Source organism: Aquarana catesbeiana, linkage group LG03, assembly GCF_042186555.1.
Source record: "Aquarana catesbeiana isolate 2022-GZ linkage group LG03, ASM4218655v1, whole genome shotgun sequence".
Classification (NCBI taxonomy): domain Eukaryota; kingdom Metazoa; phylum Chordata; class Amphibia; order Anura; family Ranidae; genus Aquarana; species Aquarana catesbeiana.
The window spans coordinates 616,350,549-616,369,885 of record NC_133326.1 but is presented as its reverse complement, the minus strand read 5'-3'; the positions used below and the strand labels follow the sequence as shown (position 1 = coordinate 616,369,885).

Sequence of the window (19,337 nt, the reverse complement as noted above, 5' to 3'; positions counted from 1 at the left end):
AACTGCAGTTTGATGGCGTTTGGGCGTTTTTTTTAAAAAAAAGCCCATGAACTCCACTCTATGTTAGCCTATGTGTCCATGCACACATGGACGTTTTTTAGCTTTAACCACTTGACCACTGGGCACTTAAACCCCCATCCTAACCAGACCAATTTTCAGCTTTCGGTGCTCTCACACTTTGAATGACAATTACTCAGTCATACAACACTTTACTCATATGAAATTTTTGTCCTTTTTTTCACACAAATAGAGCCTTCTTTTGGTGGTATTTAATCACCGTTGGGTTTTTTATTTTTTGCGCTATAAAAGAAAAAAGACTGAAAATTTGGTAAAAAAATGAATTTTTCTTTGTTTCTGTTATAAAATTTAGCAAATTAGTAATTTTTCTTCGTAAATTTTGGCCAAAATTTATACTGCTACATATCTTTGGTAAAAATAAGTACAAATCGGTGTATATTATTTGGTCTTTGTGAATGTTAGAGAGTCCAAAAGCTATGGTGCCAATATCTGAAAATTGATCACACCTGAAGTACTGACGGCCTATCTCATTTCTTGAGACCCTAACATGCCAGAAAAGTACAAATACCCCCCAAATGACCCCTTTTTGGAAAGAAGACATTCCAAGGTATTTAGAAAGATGCATAATGAGTTTTTTTGAAATTATCATCTTTTCCCACAATTCTTTGCAAAATCAAGATTTTTTTTTTTCTTTTTTTTTTTTTCACAAAATTGTCATATTAGAAGGTTATTTCTCACACACCGCATATGCATACCACAAATTACACCCCAAAACACATTCTGCTATTACTCCTGAGTACGGTGATACCACATGTGTGAGACTTTTACACAGCGTGGCCACATACAGAGGCCCAACATGCACGGAGCACCTCCAGGCGTTCTGGAGCACCCAGGCCAATTCTTATATTTCTCTCCTACATGTAAAAATCATCATTTATTTGCTAGAAAATTACATAGAACCCCAAAACATTATATATATATATTTTTTTAAGCAAAGACCCTAGAGAATACAATGGCGGTTGTTGCAACTTTTTATCTCGCACGGTATTTGCGCAGCAATATTTAGAACGCGTTTTTTTGGGGAAAAAAACAGTTTTGTGCTTTAAAAAAAAACAAAACAGTAAAGTTAGCCCAATGTTTTTGCATAATGTGAAAGATGAAGTTACGCCGAGTAAATAGATACCTAACATGTCACCCTTCAAAATTGCACTCTCTCGTGGAATGGTGCCAAACGTAACTACTTAAAAGTCTCCATAGGTGACGCTTTAAAATTTTTTACTGGTTACATGTTTTGAGTTACAGAGGAGGTCTAGGGCCAAAATTATTGCTCTCGCTCCAACGTTCGCAGTGATACCTCACATGTGTGGTTTGAACACCGTTTTCATATGTGGGCGGGACTTACGTATGTGTTCGCTTCTGCATGCGAGCACACGGACATGGGCGCTTTAAAAAAAAATTTTTTTTTTTTTTTATTGTTTATTTTACTTTATTTTAGTTTGACACTTTTTCCCCCCCAAAAAATTTTTGATCACTTTTATTTCTATTACAAGGAATGTAAACATCCCATGTAATAGGAATATGGCATGACAGGTCCTCTTTACAGTGAGATATGGGGTCAATAAGACCTCACATCTCACCTCTAGGCTGTGCCTGAAATAAAAAAAAAAAAAAAACGATCTTGGCTTCGATCGTAGCGGTGAGTCGGTAGAAGCACCGGAGGGTGGCGGGAAGGGGGGGGGGCGTCCCCTCTCGCCTCCCATAAGAACGATCAAGCAGTGGAACAGCCACTATGATCATTCTTATGGTGTAGGAAATCGCCGGCTAAAAAAGCTGATATCTGAATGATGCCTGTAGCTGCAGGCATCATTCAGATATCCCCACTTAAAGTCAAGGATGTCATATGACTGTGGGCGGGAACTGGTTAAAAATTGCGGAGTATTGCGGGGTATTGCAGAGTATTGCGGAGTAGTGCAGGGTATATTGCAGGGTGTATTGCAGAATATTGCGGGGTACATTGCAGAGTATTGCTGTGTATATTGCAGAGTAGTGCCGGGTATATTGCAGAGTATTGCGGAGTAGTGCAGGGTATATTGCAGGGTATAGTGCCGGGTATATTGCAGGGTATAGTGCCGGGTATATTGCAGAGTAGTGCCGGGTATTATGCAGAGTAGTGCAGGGTATTATGCAGAGTATTGCGGGGTATTATGCAGAGTATTGCGGGGTATTATGCAGAGTATTGCGGGGTATTATGCAGAGTATTGCGGGGTATTATGCAGAGTGTTGCGGGGTATTATGCAGAGTATTGCGGGGTATTATGCAGAGTATTGCGGGGTATTATGCAGAGTATTGCGGGGTATTATGCAGAGTATTGCGGGGTATTATGCAGAGTATTGCGGGGTATTATGCAGAGTATTGCAGGGTATTATGCAGAGTATTGCGGGGTATTATGCAGAGTATTGCAGGGTATTATGCAGGGATGGCTGAGCATGGAGGGATGGATGGATGTGACTACAATTGTCACTGAGCACCGCTGTGGGCACTACACATGCAGCCCACAGCGGTGCTGCCATCCGATCCCTCCCCCTCTCCCCTCACACTGTACCGATCGGTACAGAGAGGGGAGGGAGGAACCGGCGTCATGACATGACGCCGGTCTGTTGACATGTGATCGCTCCGTCATTTGACGGAGCGATCACATGGTAAACGGCCGCGATCAGCGGCCGTTTACCGTGATCCGTGATGCGCCGGGTCTTCTGGACTCGGCGGTCACGGAAGTTCTCGGGTGCGCGCCCCAGGGGGCGCGCGAGAGCAGTATTCTGGGAGGACGTCCATGGACGTCCACCCAGAACTAGCCGACCGCGCTGTAGCCGTCTTTCGGCTATGGCCCGGTCGGCAAGTGGTTAATGAGCAGTGGAGTTTATGGGCATTTTTCAGAACGCCAGAAATTCGCGTTCAAAGTGCCGTTTTTCACCGCTAAAAAGAGCCAAACGCCGATAAACGCTCATAGACGCGCGTTAATTAGCATTCGGCGTTCTATTTTTTCAATACATTGTGGGAGTTTGGAATGCATTGTGGGATTTTTGGAGTGTCCTCTGTGTATTTTTATTTAAAACGCCCATTAACGCTAACAAACACTCAAACGCTCATTAACGTTAGTAAAAAACGCTGTTAAAAGCAATTTTTACAACCAGCGTTTTCTGCCAGCAATCTGGTGTCAAGAAAAAGCTTTTGAGCTCCAGCGTGCATGGAGCCATACAGTGGAGACGGAAAGTATTCAGACCCCCTTAAATTTTTCACTCTTTGTTAAATTGCAGCCATTTGCTAAAATCATTTAAATTCTTTTTTTTTCCTCAATAATGTACACACAGCACCCCATATTGACAGAAAAACACAGAATTGTTGACATTTTTGCAGGTTTATTAAAATAGAAAAAATGAAATATCACATGGTCCTAAGTATTCAGACCCTTTGCTGTGACACTCATATATTTAACTCAGGTGCTGTCCATTTCTTCTGATCATCCTTGAAATGGTTCTACACCTTCATTTGAGTCCAGATGTGTTTAATTATACTGATTGGACTTAATTAAGAAAGCCACACACCTGTCTATATAAGACTTTACAGCTCACAGTGCATGTCAGCGCAAATGAGAATCATGAGGTCAAAGAAACTGCCTGAAGAGCTCAGAGACAGAATTGTGGCAAGGCACAGATCTGGCCAAGGTTACAAAAAATTTCTGCTGCACTTAAGGTTCCTAAGAGTACAGTGGCCGCCATAATCCTTAAATGGAAGACGTTTGGGACGACCAGAACCCTTCCTGGCTGCAGCCCTCCACAAGTCGGGGCTTTATGGCAGAGTGGCCCGACAGAAGCCTCTCCTCAGTGCACGACACATGAAAGCCCGCATAGAGTTTGCTAAAAAACACCTGAAGGACTCCAAGATTCTCTGGTCTGACTGAAACCAAGATGGTTGCAATCGAGGGAAAGATGAATGCGGCCAATTATAGGGATATCCTGGACGAAAATCTTCTCCACAGTGCTCAGGACCTCAGACTGGGCCGAAGGTTTACCTTCCAAGACAATGACCCTAAGCACACTAAAATAACGAAGGAGTGGCTTCACAACAACTCTGTGACTGTTCTTGAATGGCCCAGCCAGAGCCCGGACTTAAACCCAATTGAGCATCTCTGGAGAGACCTAAAAATGGCTGTCCACCAACGTTTACCATCCAACATGACAGAACTGGAGAGGATCTGCAAGGAGGAATGGCAGAGGATCCCCAAATCCAGGTGTGAAAAACTTGTTGCATCTTTCCCAAAAAGACTCATGGCTGTATTAGATCGAAAGGGTGCTTCTACTAAATACTGAGCAAAGGGTCTGCATACTTAGGACCGTGTGATATTTCAGTTTTTCTTTTTTAATAAATCTGCAAAAATGTCAACAATTCTGTGTTTTTCTGTCAATGTGGGGTGTTGTGTGTACATTAATGAGGAAAAAAAATTAACTGAAATGATTTTAGCAAATGGCTGCAATATAACGGAGTGAAAAAATTAAGGGGGTCTGAATTCTTTTCGTCCCCACTGTATATCGATCGGAATTCACAACCAATGAGGACACGGATGAATGAACACAGAAGTAACAATAACACAACAAAAAAAGATAAATATTCGGTACCAAGACACTTTAAGGAGGCCCATAACAGCAATAAAGATGGCCTCAAAGTGTTCGGAATAGAGGCCATATCAAATTACTTGGATAGTGGAAAAAAGTACCAGATTTTATGCACAAGAGAAGCATTTTGGATTTTCACTTTGGGGACTTTAGCTCTGCAAGGCCTGAATGTGGAAATCGAATTGCACAATGTGGTATGACCCTTGTAGGACTGTTAGAGGCCTCCATCATATGTGCCTTGGTGATTTTTCATCTATTTTTCTTTGGTAAATTAGTGTAGATGTACGGGCCTTTCCTTTTCTGTTATGGTTATCATCCATTAAGGTTTGGCCCAAACATCGAGCCTGGATATGCCCATGGCATTACAACTTGTCGACGTGGCGATAGAAGGGCACCTCGAGACCATACAATAAGTACATTTAGCCCCTATACCGTAATTTGGATATGACTTTTTAAGTACAGCTGTAAGGTCGAGTTAGGTGTTCTGATAGCAAGGTTACTATTAGGTTTGTAGTTCTATGAATTTTTTTGTAGTAATAATATGTTACTAATTAATGTTACTTTATTTTATAAAATTGTTTAGATTGTAACAGACGAATGGGCTTGTTCTATAGAATGGAACACTATGACTATGCATTCAAGGGGAATTGGTTATAACAACAACCATTACAGCTATGCTCAATATAGAGAAGGAAGCCTTATTGCTCCCTTGGAGTATTGCGACTTTTTATGCATAAATTATTCTAGTTCCATATTCTGTATGCACAGTGGGTTAGCATTGGTTCGTCCATTTAAGTATATGTAATACTGTAGCTGTGTAAGTAAATACCGTATTTATCAGCATATAACACGCACTTTTTTTCCCTTAAAATCAAGGGAAAATCGTGGGTGCGTGTTATACGCCAATCCCCGCTGATTGTGAGCTAAAAAAAAGCGAGCGCCAGCGAGATACACATAGGCTCAGCTCTGCTCGCACTCACGTCCAGTGGGTGCGTGTTATACGCCAATCCCCGCTGATTGTGAGCTGAGAAAAGGGAGCGCCGGCGAGATACACATAGGCTCAGCTCCGCTCGCAGTCACGTCCAGTCCCGCCATTGGACCTGAGTTATGTCCATCATAGGAGCGGGACTGGGCAGGAGTGCGAGGGGAGCACACTCGGCTTTGTGTATGTCAGCGGAGCTCGCTCCTCTACGCTCACAGTCAGTGGAGATCGGTGCCAATTTTAAATAATCAGCCTGCAATGAGGCTGGGCAGGGCTGCAAAGACACTGGGCAAGGCTGCAGATGGACACTGGGCAAGGGTGCAATGATGGACAAGGCTGCAGATGGACACTGATAAGGCTGCATCGATGGGCATTTAAATGTAAGTTTTTTTCCTTAAACTTCCCTCCTAAAAGTTTTTTAACTTAAAATTCCCTCCTAAACTTGGGGTGCGTGTTATACGCCGATAAATACGGTATGCAAGTATGCCTATTCTTTTATATACGTGTGTGGGAGTGTTTATATATATATATATATATATATTTATATATATATATTTATATATATATATATATATATATATATATATATATATATATATATATATATATATATATTTATTTATACACGTTTATATGGTTTTAGTAATTTACCGATTTTAATTGACCATTATGTGAGCTTCCCCATGTTATTGTAGAAATGGGATGGTTCACTATGGTTAAGATGAAATTTAAATATTTTAATTGATTATAATTGAATATGATCGAATTTTAATTCTAATTAGTGGCCTCTATGTAGTCGGCCATTCATTTCACCCACTGTGCTACTTGCAGGTTCTCTGTATAGGTCTGTGTGCTATATATGCCCATCTAGTGACTAATAGATGTCGCTATAGTGCCTTTTTAATTATTGATATGTTTGTCCCATATGAAATTTCCGATTAGGCCACTAGAGGGTGAAGCATCAGGCTCTCAGGGTCCTAGCCGTGTGAGCTTGCGCAGCTGCGCGCGCACACTTCGCTATTGAAGCTAATATAGCGGAGTTCACTCTGGGTGGATATTACGTTACGAGCGGCCGGAAGTTGCGGATGGAACGCACACACGCCCGCATTTCCTGGCCGCGCCTCCTGCGCACATGGCACTGGGTGTGTGTGCGCAGGAGCAGAAGCAGCACCGTGGTTTGCCGGAGGTTGTGGGTGGAACACAAATACACCCACACTTCCTGGTAGACGAAACGATGATGTGATCCATCCATCGCCTGCATCGGATGTCCCTATTATGTATCACATAGGATCTACCATCCACCACCCATTCTGTCCCTCTTAATATTCCTCCAGAGAGGAGAACATCAGGATCGTGAGGTGAAGGTAGGATGAGGCCGACACATTCATTCTATTGGTTACTGTGTGATGGGGGGGGTGGGGGTGATGGAACCTCACCAACCGCTGTCTACAACATATGGTAGACTTTAATGGTAGTCTATGTACATATACATATAAATAAAAACATCAGATGGGGGTCTATGTACTTTCAACTCACCCCACCGTATTAGGAGCTAAGAATGTATCTGTACTGACTCACTGGGCAGAGCTGGCCCATGCAAACGGGTGTGTCCTAATTGGGCGGGTGTCATTTGGTGCATGTGCGCGTGGGCATATATAGAAGCACCTGCAAGGGACAAGTCACTGTCCGTGTAGGCTCTGAGGAAAAGGGTACGCCCTTGAAATGCGTCAAGCTGTTTAGGATATCGTCTGATCCCCATAACATCAGGTCCGGGTTGCCGGTGTTCAGAGACGCTGTTTTATTATTTGATAAGCCTGCATTGCTCATTTGTTTGTGAGTATAAACATTGTTTTTATGCTTGAAATTAAAAACTTGCCATTGGTAATGCACAAGGTTGGTGCGCCCTCCTCCTTTCTTTACTCCTCTAGTGAGAGACCACCTCTAACCTGGTTTATCACTGATAAGCCTCAATTGCAGCTCCACTGTGGATTTAGAAGAAGAAATAATTAGGAATTCTATGTAGGCCCAGTCACAGGGTAGATCTGTGGGTTAACAGGCATTAGATAAAATGCTCTATGACCAATATTTATCCTCGGTTGTCATCTGTAAAGATGACTAATAGCGTTGCAAGCACCCAAAATATCTGATTACGTGTGATGTCTAAATGTACAGATCATAAAATTTCACTATGGGAATAGGGCCGAAACAACTAATCAATTATTAAAATAGTTGTCAACTTTTATAATCGATTACTCGGCCAGCTGATTAGTTGGCCTGCATACAGATTGCATTATCTGTTTATATATCAGGAAAAACAGTGCAGCACACATACAGCTCAGTACACCGTCCATACATGTCAGTAAGTGCCTGAGAACTTGTGAATGTGTATGTGTGAGGAGCAATGCCTCATGGGAAAGATTTTTTTTTTTTTTACCTTGCTATAAGGGCACTCTATATTACACTTTACAGCTTGCTATTGGGGCACCCTGAAGGCAGGAGGAGCCGGAAGCGTCAGTTGGAGACCCCAAAAGAGGAGAATTAGGGCTACTCTGTGCAAAACCCTTTCACAGGGCAGGTAAGTATGACATGTTTCTGGTTTTAAAAAAAAAATCACTTTAATGACTGTGTGAGGGAAGATCAGCACCTGAACCAAGAGAAAGTGGAGGCTGATAGACTGGAGGTAATGGAAGCCAATAAAATTACATTTAAAGTAAACTTTTAAAAGTATTGTGCATTATATATAAAAATTATTTTATCCATGAATAAAAAAAGTCTCAGCTTTTAATACTACTTTATTATAAAAGATTTATATCTCTCTCCTCCCCCCCCCCCCCCCCCCCTCATATAGCTTCAGGTTTGAAGGTTTTAAGAATAGATTGCCTTTTTTTTTAAACCTTACATATTAACTAAATTATACATCACACTTTTTTTAAGGTTATTATCAGTGTCAGGCAATTTAAAAAAAATTAAAAATACTTACGTAAAGGTGACATGGTACTGATACACAGCTTCATTCTTGCAGATGATTTTTATTAAATTTATGCCAAGTGGAGTAGGAGTGCCTTTAGAGCCTAGTTTAACTAATGGTTCCCTATAAAAGAAAATGTTCTTAATTGGTAAAATAAAACAACAATAATATGGAAAACATATTACACAGCATGTTTAACTAATACGAACATTTCTCCCTTAGCAGAGCTTACAATCTAATGCCCCTGCTAAATGCAAACAGCAACATACACACGAACGGCAATTCAGTCAATAAATCTACCAGTAGGGTGTTTCTGGGTCATTGGTAGCCATACAAATACAGGCATAACACACAAACTCTTAGCTGATGTTCTAGATAGGAAGTGACCCCCAAATCATTAAGGTGAATAAAAGAAATTCAGCATGTTGACTGAATATTGACTACTATATTAATATTATATTAATATTTTGGACTACAGTACAAGACAAAACCGAAGTATTCATATGCTCTGGATAATGGTCTCATAAGTTCAGGTAATTTGACACTGGCGTACTTTTGAAAACAAATCCTCTGGGTGGTTCCCCTATAACCCTACCCCACTTTGTGGGTCCTCAGTTTTGTAGCAAGCAACGAAAAGTAACTAAGGAATAGAAGGGAGGGTGGCCTGTGTCTGTACTGTACTCAGAGATATGGAATTTACAGGCAAGCCAAAATTTCTCTCATCTTAATCATACAGTACAAGATACAGGCAGAGTATTCCTAGACTCTGGGGCGTCCCTAAGCAATTAGGGAGCAGTATAGGCAACAACTAAACAAAAAAGAAACTGTGCTAACAGGGCCCAGCAACAAAAAGGGTAGACAGACCCAACTTCAGATTGCTGCTGCAAGGACCTTGCAACGAAAGCTGCAACCGCAGAAGACCGGATGTGCACTTGGTAGAACTTTGAAGTTATGAACAGAGGACCAGGTGGCGGCCTTAGAAAGCTGGGTTACAGAGGCCTGGTACAGGATGCCCAGGAAATTTCAGCCATCATGATGCAGCGATTGCATAAAAGGAGGGGATTTGTCCTTGGGAGGGTAAGCTTTTTCCTTCAGACATCTTATTCATCAAGCGGTAATGGACTTGGAAGCAGGATGACTCAATCAAAACTGTTGCTTTGAGAAAGACTTTTTTTGGCTCTATGCCTAGGCAATGGAGAGAAATTTCCTCTGGGTACCTTGAAGCAGGGCCTAGGGTTAATAGGACTACGTCATCATCGAGATGTAAGACTGATACCGCTTTAGGAAGAAGGATGTTTTGGGAATAAGCCTACCTTGCCATTGTGAAGAATGAGGAACGGCTCCTTAAAAGAGAGCCACAAATTCAGAGAATCTTTTGACAAACGTGATAGCAACTAAAGAATCCAATTAAAAGGAGAGATTATCGAAAGGCATATCGCTGATGGGTTCAAAGAGTGGTTTTCCGTAGGCCAGAGAGAACCGTGTTGAGAACACAAAGATGCAGAGGGTGTTGCAAGAGAGGCCCGATGCAAGAAATACTTTGGTTTTCATAAGGGAAAGCAAAGCCAGAGGGTCCTGAAAAAGAATTGACAAGGCTGAAACATGTCTATTCTGAGTACTGCAGTACCATTACATATAGTATTTCACAAAAGTGAGTACACCCCTCACATTTTATTATATCTTTTCACGTGACAACACAAAAAAATGACACTTTGCCACAATGTAAAGTAGTGAGTGTGCAGCTTGTATAACAGTGTAAATTTGCTGTCCCCTCAAAATAACACCACAGCCATTAATGTCTAAACCGCTGGCAACAAAAGTGAGTACACCCCTAAGTCAAAATGTTCAAATTGGGCACAATTAGCCTTTTTCCCTCCCCGGTGTCATGTGACTCGTTAGTGTTACAAGGTCTCAGGTGTGAATGAGGGGTAGGAGTGTTAAATTTGGTGTTATCGCACTCTCTCTCTCATATTGGTCACTGTAAGTTCAACATGGCACCTCATGGCAAAGAACTCTGAGGATCTGAAAAAGAAGAATTGTTGCCCTACAGAAAGATCGCCTAGGGTATAAAGATTGCCAAGACCCTGAAACTGAGCTGCAGCACGGTGGCCATGACTATACAGCGGTTTAACAGGACAGGTTCCACTCAGAACAGGCCTTGCCATGGTTGACCAAGAAGTTGAGTGCACATGCTCAGCATCATATCAAGAGGTTGTCTTTGGGAAATAGACATATGAGTGCTGCCAGTGTTTCGTCAAATTAAGCGACCCATTCAAAATTTGTAACAGAAGCGAAAAGCGGACATCTTGTTACACCCACCAGAGTCTTGCATTTTACACTTATTTAACTGAGCTCATTTGGTGATACACACTATTTTGCAATCTGACGGACTGTTTAGATGTAGAATTTTGACAGCAGCGGCAAGCCTGCTGATCTCACAGGTTTGCTAATCTGACAGAACACCACTACTTTTATAATTCAACATGTAAACAGTCCGACAGATTTCTAAATACTGTATTTAACCATATAAGCTCAGTTTACTGTTAAAAATAAGTGTGAAATGCAAGACTCCAGTGGGTGTAACAAGATGTCCACTTGCCGCCTTCTCACTGCATCCTTACTGTGGAGGAGTTTGGGGTGTAGCAAGATGGCAGTGACGAAACGTCACTTATATTACAAATTCTGATGGGTCGCCTGATCTGACGAAACACCAGCATTGCTGCAGAGGTTGAAGGGGTGGGGGGTCAGCCTGTTAGTGCTCAGACCATACGCCGCACACTGCATCAAATTGGTCTGCATGGCAGTCCTCCCAGAAGGAAGCCTCTTCTAAAGATGATGCCCACAGTTTGCTGAAGACAAGCAGACTAAGAACATGGATTACTGGAACCATGTTCTGTAGTCTGATGAGACCAAGATAAACTTATTTGGTTCAGATGGTGTCAAGCGTGTGAGGCGGCAACCAGGTGAGGAGTACAAAGACAAGTGTGTCTTGCCTACAGTCAAGCATAGTGGTGGGAGGGTCATGGTCTGGGGCTGCATGAGAGCTGCCGGCACTGGGGAGCTACAGTTCATTGAGGGAACCATGAATATCAACATGTACTGTGACATACTGAAGCAGAGCATGATCCCCTCTCTTCGGAGACTGGTTCACAGGACAGTATTCCAACATGATAACGACCTCAAACACACCTCCAAGATGACCTCTGCCTTGCTAAAGAAGCTGAGGGTAAAGGTGATGGACTGGCCAAGCATGTCTCCAGACCTAAACCCTAATGAGCATCTGTGGAGCATCCTCAAACGGAAAGTCAAGGTGCGCCAGGTTTCCAACATCCACCAGCTCCGTGATGTTGTCATGGAGGAGTGAAAGAGGACTCCAGTGGCAACCTGTGAAGCTCTGGTGAACTCCATGCCCAAGAGGGTTAAGGCAGTGCTGGAAAATAATGGTGGCCACACAAAATATTGTCACTCTGGGCCCAATTTGGACATTTTCACTTAGGGGTGTGCTCACTATTGTTGCCAGCGGTTTAGACTTTAATGGCTGTGTGTTGAGTTATTTTGAGGGGGCTGCAAATTTACACTGTTATACAAGCTGTACACTCACTACTTTACATTATAGCAAAGTGTAATTTCTTCAGTGTTGTCACATGAAAAGATATAATAAAATATTTACAAAAATGTGAGGGGTGTACGCTCTTTTGGGAGATACTGTATACCTAGCCTCAGGTGATACACAGAGAAGAAATAAATCCTCCTACACAAGTTGTACCTGTTTATCTGCAGCCCTCTGTCCTGCACAGCTGTTTAAAATGCAGACTTTATACAGCTTGTCTGAATTTTCACAAAGCAGGAGGGGAGCTGAAGGTACACATTACAGAGCTCAGTGAGAAATAACTGGAGGGAAGAGACACCGGCCCCTTCACACAGGAACAGAGGAAGACTGTCAATCACAGGCTGTGTGCTTGAGCTCCCTTCCCCTTCACCTTTTCTCTCGGTGTTAGAAAAACCTATCATGAGTGACTCTTACAGACAAGCATAACATAGCAGAGGAATGAGGCAGCAGACAGAAATGACACCTAGTACTCTGGATTGAGACAAGCACACACTACAGAGGGATATGCTTTGTTCATATGTCATGTCAGAGGTTTACAACCACTTTAAGGCCATGTTTTGGTCAAGACCTGATTGTAGGAAGGCCTGTCAGGGGCTTATTGCAACAGGGCAGAGATGCGTGTGCACACGGGTTCCATTGTTGGTATGCCAAGCTGGACGGCAGGCTGTGTGTGCGCTCGCGTGCACGCGCGCCTCTGCTTGGCGCCAATGGGCCTTTAAAAGAACAGCAGCTGCACTTGTGCAGTGCTGTTTGATCTGCAGCTTATCCCTATTCCTAACCTGTACCCTGATTCCTGTATTGACCAGGCTCTGCTGACTACACCTGCTATCTCCAATTCTGACCTCAGCTTGGCTTGACCCTGCTTAAGACCTCTTATATCCTGATATCCTGCTGCTAACCTCTGCCTGTCTATTTGACCCTGCTCCAGCCTACTGCCTTGCCATATCTGATTACCCGTGTTTGACCCAGCTTGTCTGACCCCGCTCCAGCCTGCTGCTGATCCTGCATCACCCAGTGCCCGAGTCGCTGACCTGCATCCGCTGCCATCCGCACCCCGGTTCTCCCTGGTGACCCATCATCTGCCATATGTGCCAGTTACCACAGATCTCACAGGCACTCCTACCCCGCTGCGCTCTAGAAACCACTGTCCCAACTCCAGTGGCCCCTAAGACAGGGCTGTAAGAGAGGTCCCCTCCTACAAGTTAGGCTCTACTATAAAGTAAGTATCAAGGCCAGAATGCAAGTCACAGTAGACTCTGGGACTGAAGTGCCAGTGTTCACACCAAGCAAAGGAGATTTTCCAGGTACAATAGATATTTTTGGAAGTGGCTTTCTCTGCTTTTAGCAAGGTAGGAATGGCTAAGGGATCCCCCTATCTCTTAAGACCTAGGCTTCAACAGACATGCCATTAAAGCCAGGGACTGACAAATAGGATGGAATAAAGGATCTTGAGACAAGTCTAGCCTGTTAAGAAGAGGCAAGGGGGTTGTCTCCTAGTAGTCTGAGTATGTCTGTGTACCAGACGCTTCTGGGCCAGCTTTGTACAATGAGAACCAATGTTCTCCTCTCTTGCTCAATCTTGTGGAGCAGCTGAGGAAGAATTCTCATTGGGTAAAAGGCATAGATTAGATAAAAAAAGGCGCTTAATACAAGTACTGGGGTTAACCTTGGTCCTTGCCACAAACTGAGGAAGTTTATTGTTGAATCAGAAGGTCAGGTTGTCGACCTCTGGGATACACCATTTCTTACATATCACACTGAAGATGTTAGGAGGAAGGGACATTCCCATTGACTCAGGTGGTAGCGACTGAAGTAATCCAATTTCTAGTTGTCCAATACTGGGACATGGACCACAGAGTTTACTGGACAGTGACTCTACGTCCATGAGATTATCTGTGCGCTGCCTTCAAGGCTTGAATGGCTCCTGGTGCCCCCGTGATGGTTGATGTAGGCCACGGCCATGGCACTGTCTAACCGAACCCTGATTGTCCTTGCAGAAGGAGCGTCCAATGCTGCAGATCAATCCTTATTGCTCAGAGCTCCAGGATGTTGATGGGGAGCTTGGCTTCCAGTGAAGATCATGTTCCCTGAACCATGAGGAACTCAGCACTCCACCCCAGCCTGAAAGATTGACATCTGTTGTCATCCTTTCTCCAGAAATAAGGATGGAAAGAAATAGAGCTATGGGGTAAAGGGGATTTTTGCGGTGCCAGTAAGAGTACAAAATAAGCAAGTAGCTTAAAAGTAGTAACAAGTTTTATTATTATTACAAAGTTAAAAAAATACAAAATACATGTTCACAATAGTAACAATGATCAAGTGGTCATATTGATAGGTAGGTTCATAAAGAGGGGGATGAATACATTGCACACTAGCCCAACATGTTTCAAAAATGTGGTCATAGAGGTCATCTATGACCACATTTTTGACCGTCTCCCTCAACTCGGGGGGTTTTAAGGGGGACTGTTTGAATCCGGCTTGGTTTGTTTTTGCTGGCAAACAGTCCCCCTGAAAACCCGAATTGAGGGAGATGGTCAAAAATGTGGTCATAGAGGGCATCTATGACCACATTTTTGACCGTCTTGAGGTCAGCTTGTAAAATGGAGACATCCTGTAAGGACGTTATTCCACTGCATAGCTTAGTGTCATCTGCAAAGACAGTAATGTTACTTTTAATCCCAGACCAAACATCATTTATAAAGATATTAAAAAGTATGGGTCCCAGCACTGAACCTTGGGGTACATTATTAAAGCATTTCTATAGAATTTCAAAATTCATTATATACTCCTAGAGAAAAACCGTTATATTATTTATGTTATTTAGGTTTGAACAAACTCACAGATACGGATTTAGCAACTCTGGACGGTGGTCTGAGGAGGCCTGTAATATTGCAGAGTGCTCTGGACGGTGGTCTGAGGAGGCCCGTAATGCTGCAGAGTGCTGGAATGGGGGTCTCAGGTCTGCGAGATGGCCTGTAATGCACAGTGCTCTGGGTGCCGCCATACCGGTGGTCACTGGTCAGAGGAGGCCTGTAATGCTGCACAGTGCTGGATGGTGGTCCCAGGTCTGAGAGATGGCCTGTAATGCACAGTGCCCTGGATGTCACTGCCAGTGGTCAGAGGAGGCCTGTAATGCTGCACACAGTGCTCTGGTTGGACGGTGGTCTGAGGGGAGGCCTCAGACCTGCTGTAATTGTAATGTTGGGACTCAGGAGTGGGACTGCACAGTGCTGCTCTCTCTGGTCTCTGGCAGTCTTCACGGTGCACAGTCGAACGCGCATGCTTGCTGGGAGCGGATTGCGGAAGCAGGTGGAGCTCCGTGAAAACCAGAAGTTAGTTCACAAGGGTAAACGTTCCTGCCTCACATTTTCTTCCCGTTTTCGTGTTCATTAACAAAAATGTATTTGATATTAGTCAGTTTTCGTCATAGTTTTCATCAGTGGACGAAAATGTGCTGTACTTTTCATTTAGTTTTCATCACTGTAAAAATGCCACTGACGAAAACGTTTTCTTGACAAAATGAACACTGCTGTTTTGTTCCTCTGTTATCAGCATGATAACTTCTGACAAGTTCTAAAACCAGCCTGAAATGCGTGTCAGGGTTGGGTGCTATAAATAGATTAGCAGAGCGCTTGTCTTGTCACAGCACAAGCTCTGAAAGTATCTTCATTCTTCTGCTTATGGGGGGGTGGGGGGGTGTTTTTCCTCCAACCAGCTGTCACACAGTGTAAGCCAAGACTGCACTCCTACTGCTGAATGAGGAAGTAAAAATTCTATATGCACATTGCGGTGTTTTGCACAATGAATGAATAACTTGTATAGCGCTACCTATGCAAACTAAGGGCTTTTGCCGCCAGTGTCCGCCTGGGTCTTCAGATTCTTCCTGAAGGCCAGATGGTTTTCTTCCAAGTGGATGTACGAGGGTAGAGAGTTCCATAGCCGTGGTCCTTGGACTGCGAACCTTTGTTCGCCTTTTAATTTATAACAGGTCTTGGGGATGTGGAGGAGGTTCTGGTTAGTTGACCGGAGAGGGCGACCTGGGGTGTAGTGCTTTATTTTGTCGCAGAGGTATTGCGGGGCTTTTCCTTGTGTACATTTGTGAGTGAGGCAGAGGGTCTTAAATGTAACTCGGTCCTTCACGGCTAGCCAATGGAGGGTCCTCAGGGACGGAAGGATTGATTCCCAGGGTTTTTTCCAGTTACCAGTCTGGCTGCTGTTTTCTGGACGATTTGTAGACGTGAATTTTGGTATTTTGGAAGTCTTAGGTAGAGGGGATTTGCATAGTCGAGATGGGAATTGATTGTTCCAGCTACTGCTACTGTATCTCCTTCTGGTGGTGTCAATGGTGATTGGGACCAGAGTAAATCTCGGTGGTTGTAGAATCCGTGTTTGGTTTTTGTCTTCTTGCTTTTGGCCGATTGGGGTTACTTGCTATGTTCCGCTGAATAATTTCCTGAATGGTTGCGATTTTGTCAATGAAAAAAAAAAATCAGATAACTCATTGCAGAATTTTTGTGTTTCGTTTGCTGGAGACTCTAAACAGGTGGGGTTCATAGTCTGGGCGACTAGTTTGAAGAGTGCTCGAGGGCAGTTTATGGCTTTTGAGATTGTTTTGGAGAAATGTTCTTTTTTTGCTATGAAGATGGCTTTGTGGTATCTTGTGGTGAGTGATTTGTAATTTGTGTATTACATTAAAGTTTATTATTTTTTGCTATCCTTTTGGTTTGCTGTGCCTTTAAAGTCCGACCTGGGGTTTCTTTTTGAGGAACCCTCTTTTTTCTGCAATCCTTGTAATTTGTGTGGTTTTCCATTGTTGGGTTACTTTTCCATACTCCTTCAGCTCTTCTGCATTCTTGTTTCAGTGATGTAAGAGAGTCATTAAACCAGCCCGAATTGTTTTTGCGGGTGGCTGCTCTGCTTATTGGTGCGACTATGTCTGCTGTCTGTAATAATGCTGTGTTAAGGGAGTTTAGTGTCTCTTCAGTTGAGAAGTTTTGGGTTAACACCGCTATTTTGTTGGATAGTGTAGTTTTGAAAAGTTGTGAGTATAGTTTCTTCTGTGATCTTGTCCAGTTTATTGTCGTTGAGTTTGTTGGTATTTGGTAAGTGATGTTTATTTTGAATTTGATCACGTGGTGGTCAGTCCAAGGCAATGGCATGTTATCAAGTGTGTTAATATCAATGTTTTGTTTGAAGATGAGGTCGAGGGTATGGCCCGAATCATGCGTGGGAGCATTTATCAGTTGCTGCAGGCCTAAATAAAATAAATAATAATAATGCTATAAATCTATCCCCTATTTTGTAGACGCTATAGCTTTTGCGCAAACTAATCAATATACGCTTATTGCGATTTCTTGTAATCAAAAACATGTAGAAGAAGAATATATATATTTATTATAGCAAAAAATACAAAATATTGTGTTTTTTCTTTTCACAACTGCCGCTCTTTTTTTGTTTATAGCGCAAAAAATAAGAACGCAAAGGCAATATAAAAGAAAGCTCTATTTGTGGGGAAAAAAGGATGTCAATTTCGTTTGGGTGCAGCATCGCACGACCGCACAATTATCAGTTAAAGTGACGCAGTGCCGAATTGCAAAAAGTGGCCTGGTCATTCAACAGCCAAATCGTCCGGGGCTAAAGTGGTTAAGTAAAAATTCTAACACAATGTAAGAATTCTAAAGAATATAGCATGCTGAAGACCGCATATATGCATGTAAAACTTATGTAGGGAGATGTGTATCATCTGAGGCTGTTCACTTTGCTGGGTATAGGAGGGGGGTTTACATCCACTTTAACTTGGGATATGTCCAGGACCAAGTTTTCCAGGCAAAGAGAAGGCTAGAGTACAGATGTTTGGAAATCCTGGCACATATGAATTGTCCTGTGGACGCTGGCAGACAGCTAGAAAGGAAAGGAGAGGAGTCCTCCAGTAGATGGTCAAAATAACCTTTGACCTGGATGCAACGAGTTCTATGAGGCGCAAGAAGAGGACCTTTGTGAATAGGCACATTGGCATCTTGGATGTCTACAGGTGACAGGTATTTTCTTTATTTCAGAGGAAATTCAAAGCGATTGTAAAGGCTCGTTTCTTTTTTTTGTTTTTTTTTAAATAACATATACCTCCACTGTGCAGCTCGTTTTGCACAGAGTGGCCCCAAACATCCTCTTCTGGGGTCCCTCGGCGGCTCCTCCCCTCATCAGATAACCCCCGAGGAGAAGCGCTCTCCCGGGGGGGTTACCTTACGGGCGCACTCCCGAGTCCAGCACATGAATGCCGGCCTCAGCACCGCCCCCTGGGTCATTTGATTTGGTTGACAGCAGCGGAAGCCAATGGCTGCGCTGCTATCAATCTATCCAATCAAGAGCTGAGATCCCTGGGCAGAGGAAAAGGGCATCTCCAGCGTGCGAAATTCCAGGGCCCAAGTAAGTAAAACGGGGGGGCTGGGGGTAACTGCCAGATGTTTTTTCACCTTAATGCATAGAAAGCATTAAGGTGAAAAAACATGAGGGTTTACAACTCCTTTAAGGTATTTGTTGAGGGATTTTAGATCTAAAATAGAACTAATACCCCTGTTGGGCTTGGGCACTTTGGACAGGTTTGAATAGAAACCTTTGCATTTGTCTTGTAGGGGTACTTGCATAACTACTTCTTGGGACAAAAGATGGTTCAAGGCATTCTTCAAATCTGATAGTCCTTGGGCAGATTTTGGTTGATTTGGAGAAGAAAAAAAAAAAAAAAGGGAGGTGAGGAGGCAGAGATTTGAACACTATTTTGTACCCCTTTAAATCCACAGGTTTAAGGTGTCTGTGACCCAGATAGAGAAGCAAACTGACTGTAACAAACATCTCTGACTGTGTGGGCCTTGCACCAACAGAAAGGGCTGAATTTAGGTTTTGAAGTTGAAGCCTGGGTATAGTGACATGGTGCCTGGAATTTTGAAGAGAGGGAGGCTCCTGGGGAAGGGGCCCCTCCTGTGAAATCCTTCATGAATTTATCAAGTGCCTCCCCAAAAGGATGCCCATCTACCAGGGGCATACATGTGAACCATCTCCAATACCAGGTACTTTCCCCTCTTCCTGCCCACAATT

General features: G+C 43.2%; 1 protein-coding gene across 1 annotated transcript in view; it reads right to left on the bottom strand.

Moving 5' to 3' along the window:
• The window catches only part of PIWIL2 (piwi like RNA-mediated gene silencing 2), a 503,232-nt gene that overhangs the window by 409,336 nt on the left and 74,559 nt on the right, over positions 1-19,337 (bottom strand). The window contains exon 4 of the mRNA XM_073622273.1: positions 8,651-8,761. Within this exon, the coding sequence (XP_073478374.1) occupies positions 8,651-8,761 (111 nt within the window). The remainder of the gene's footprint in view (positions 1-8,650; positions 8,762-19,337) is intronic.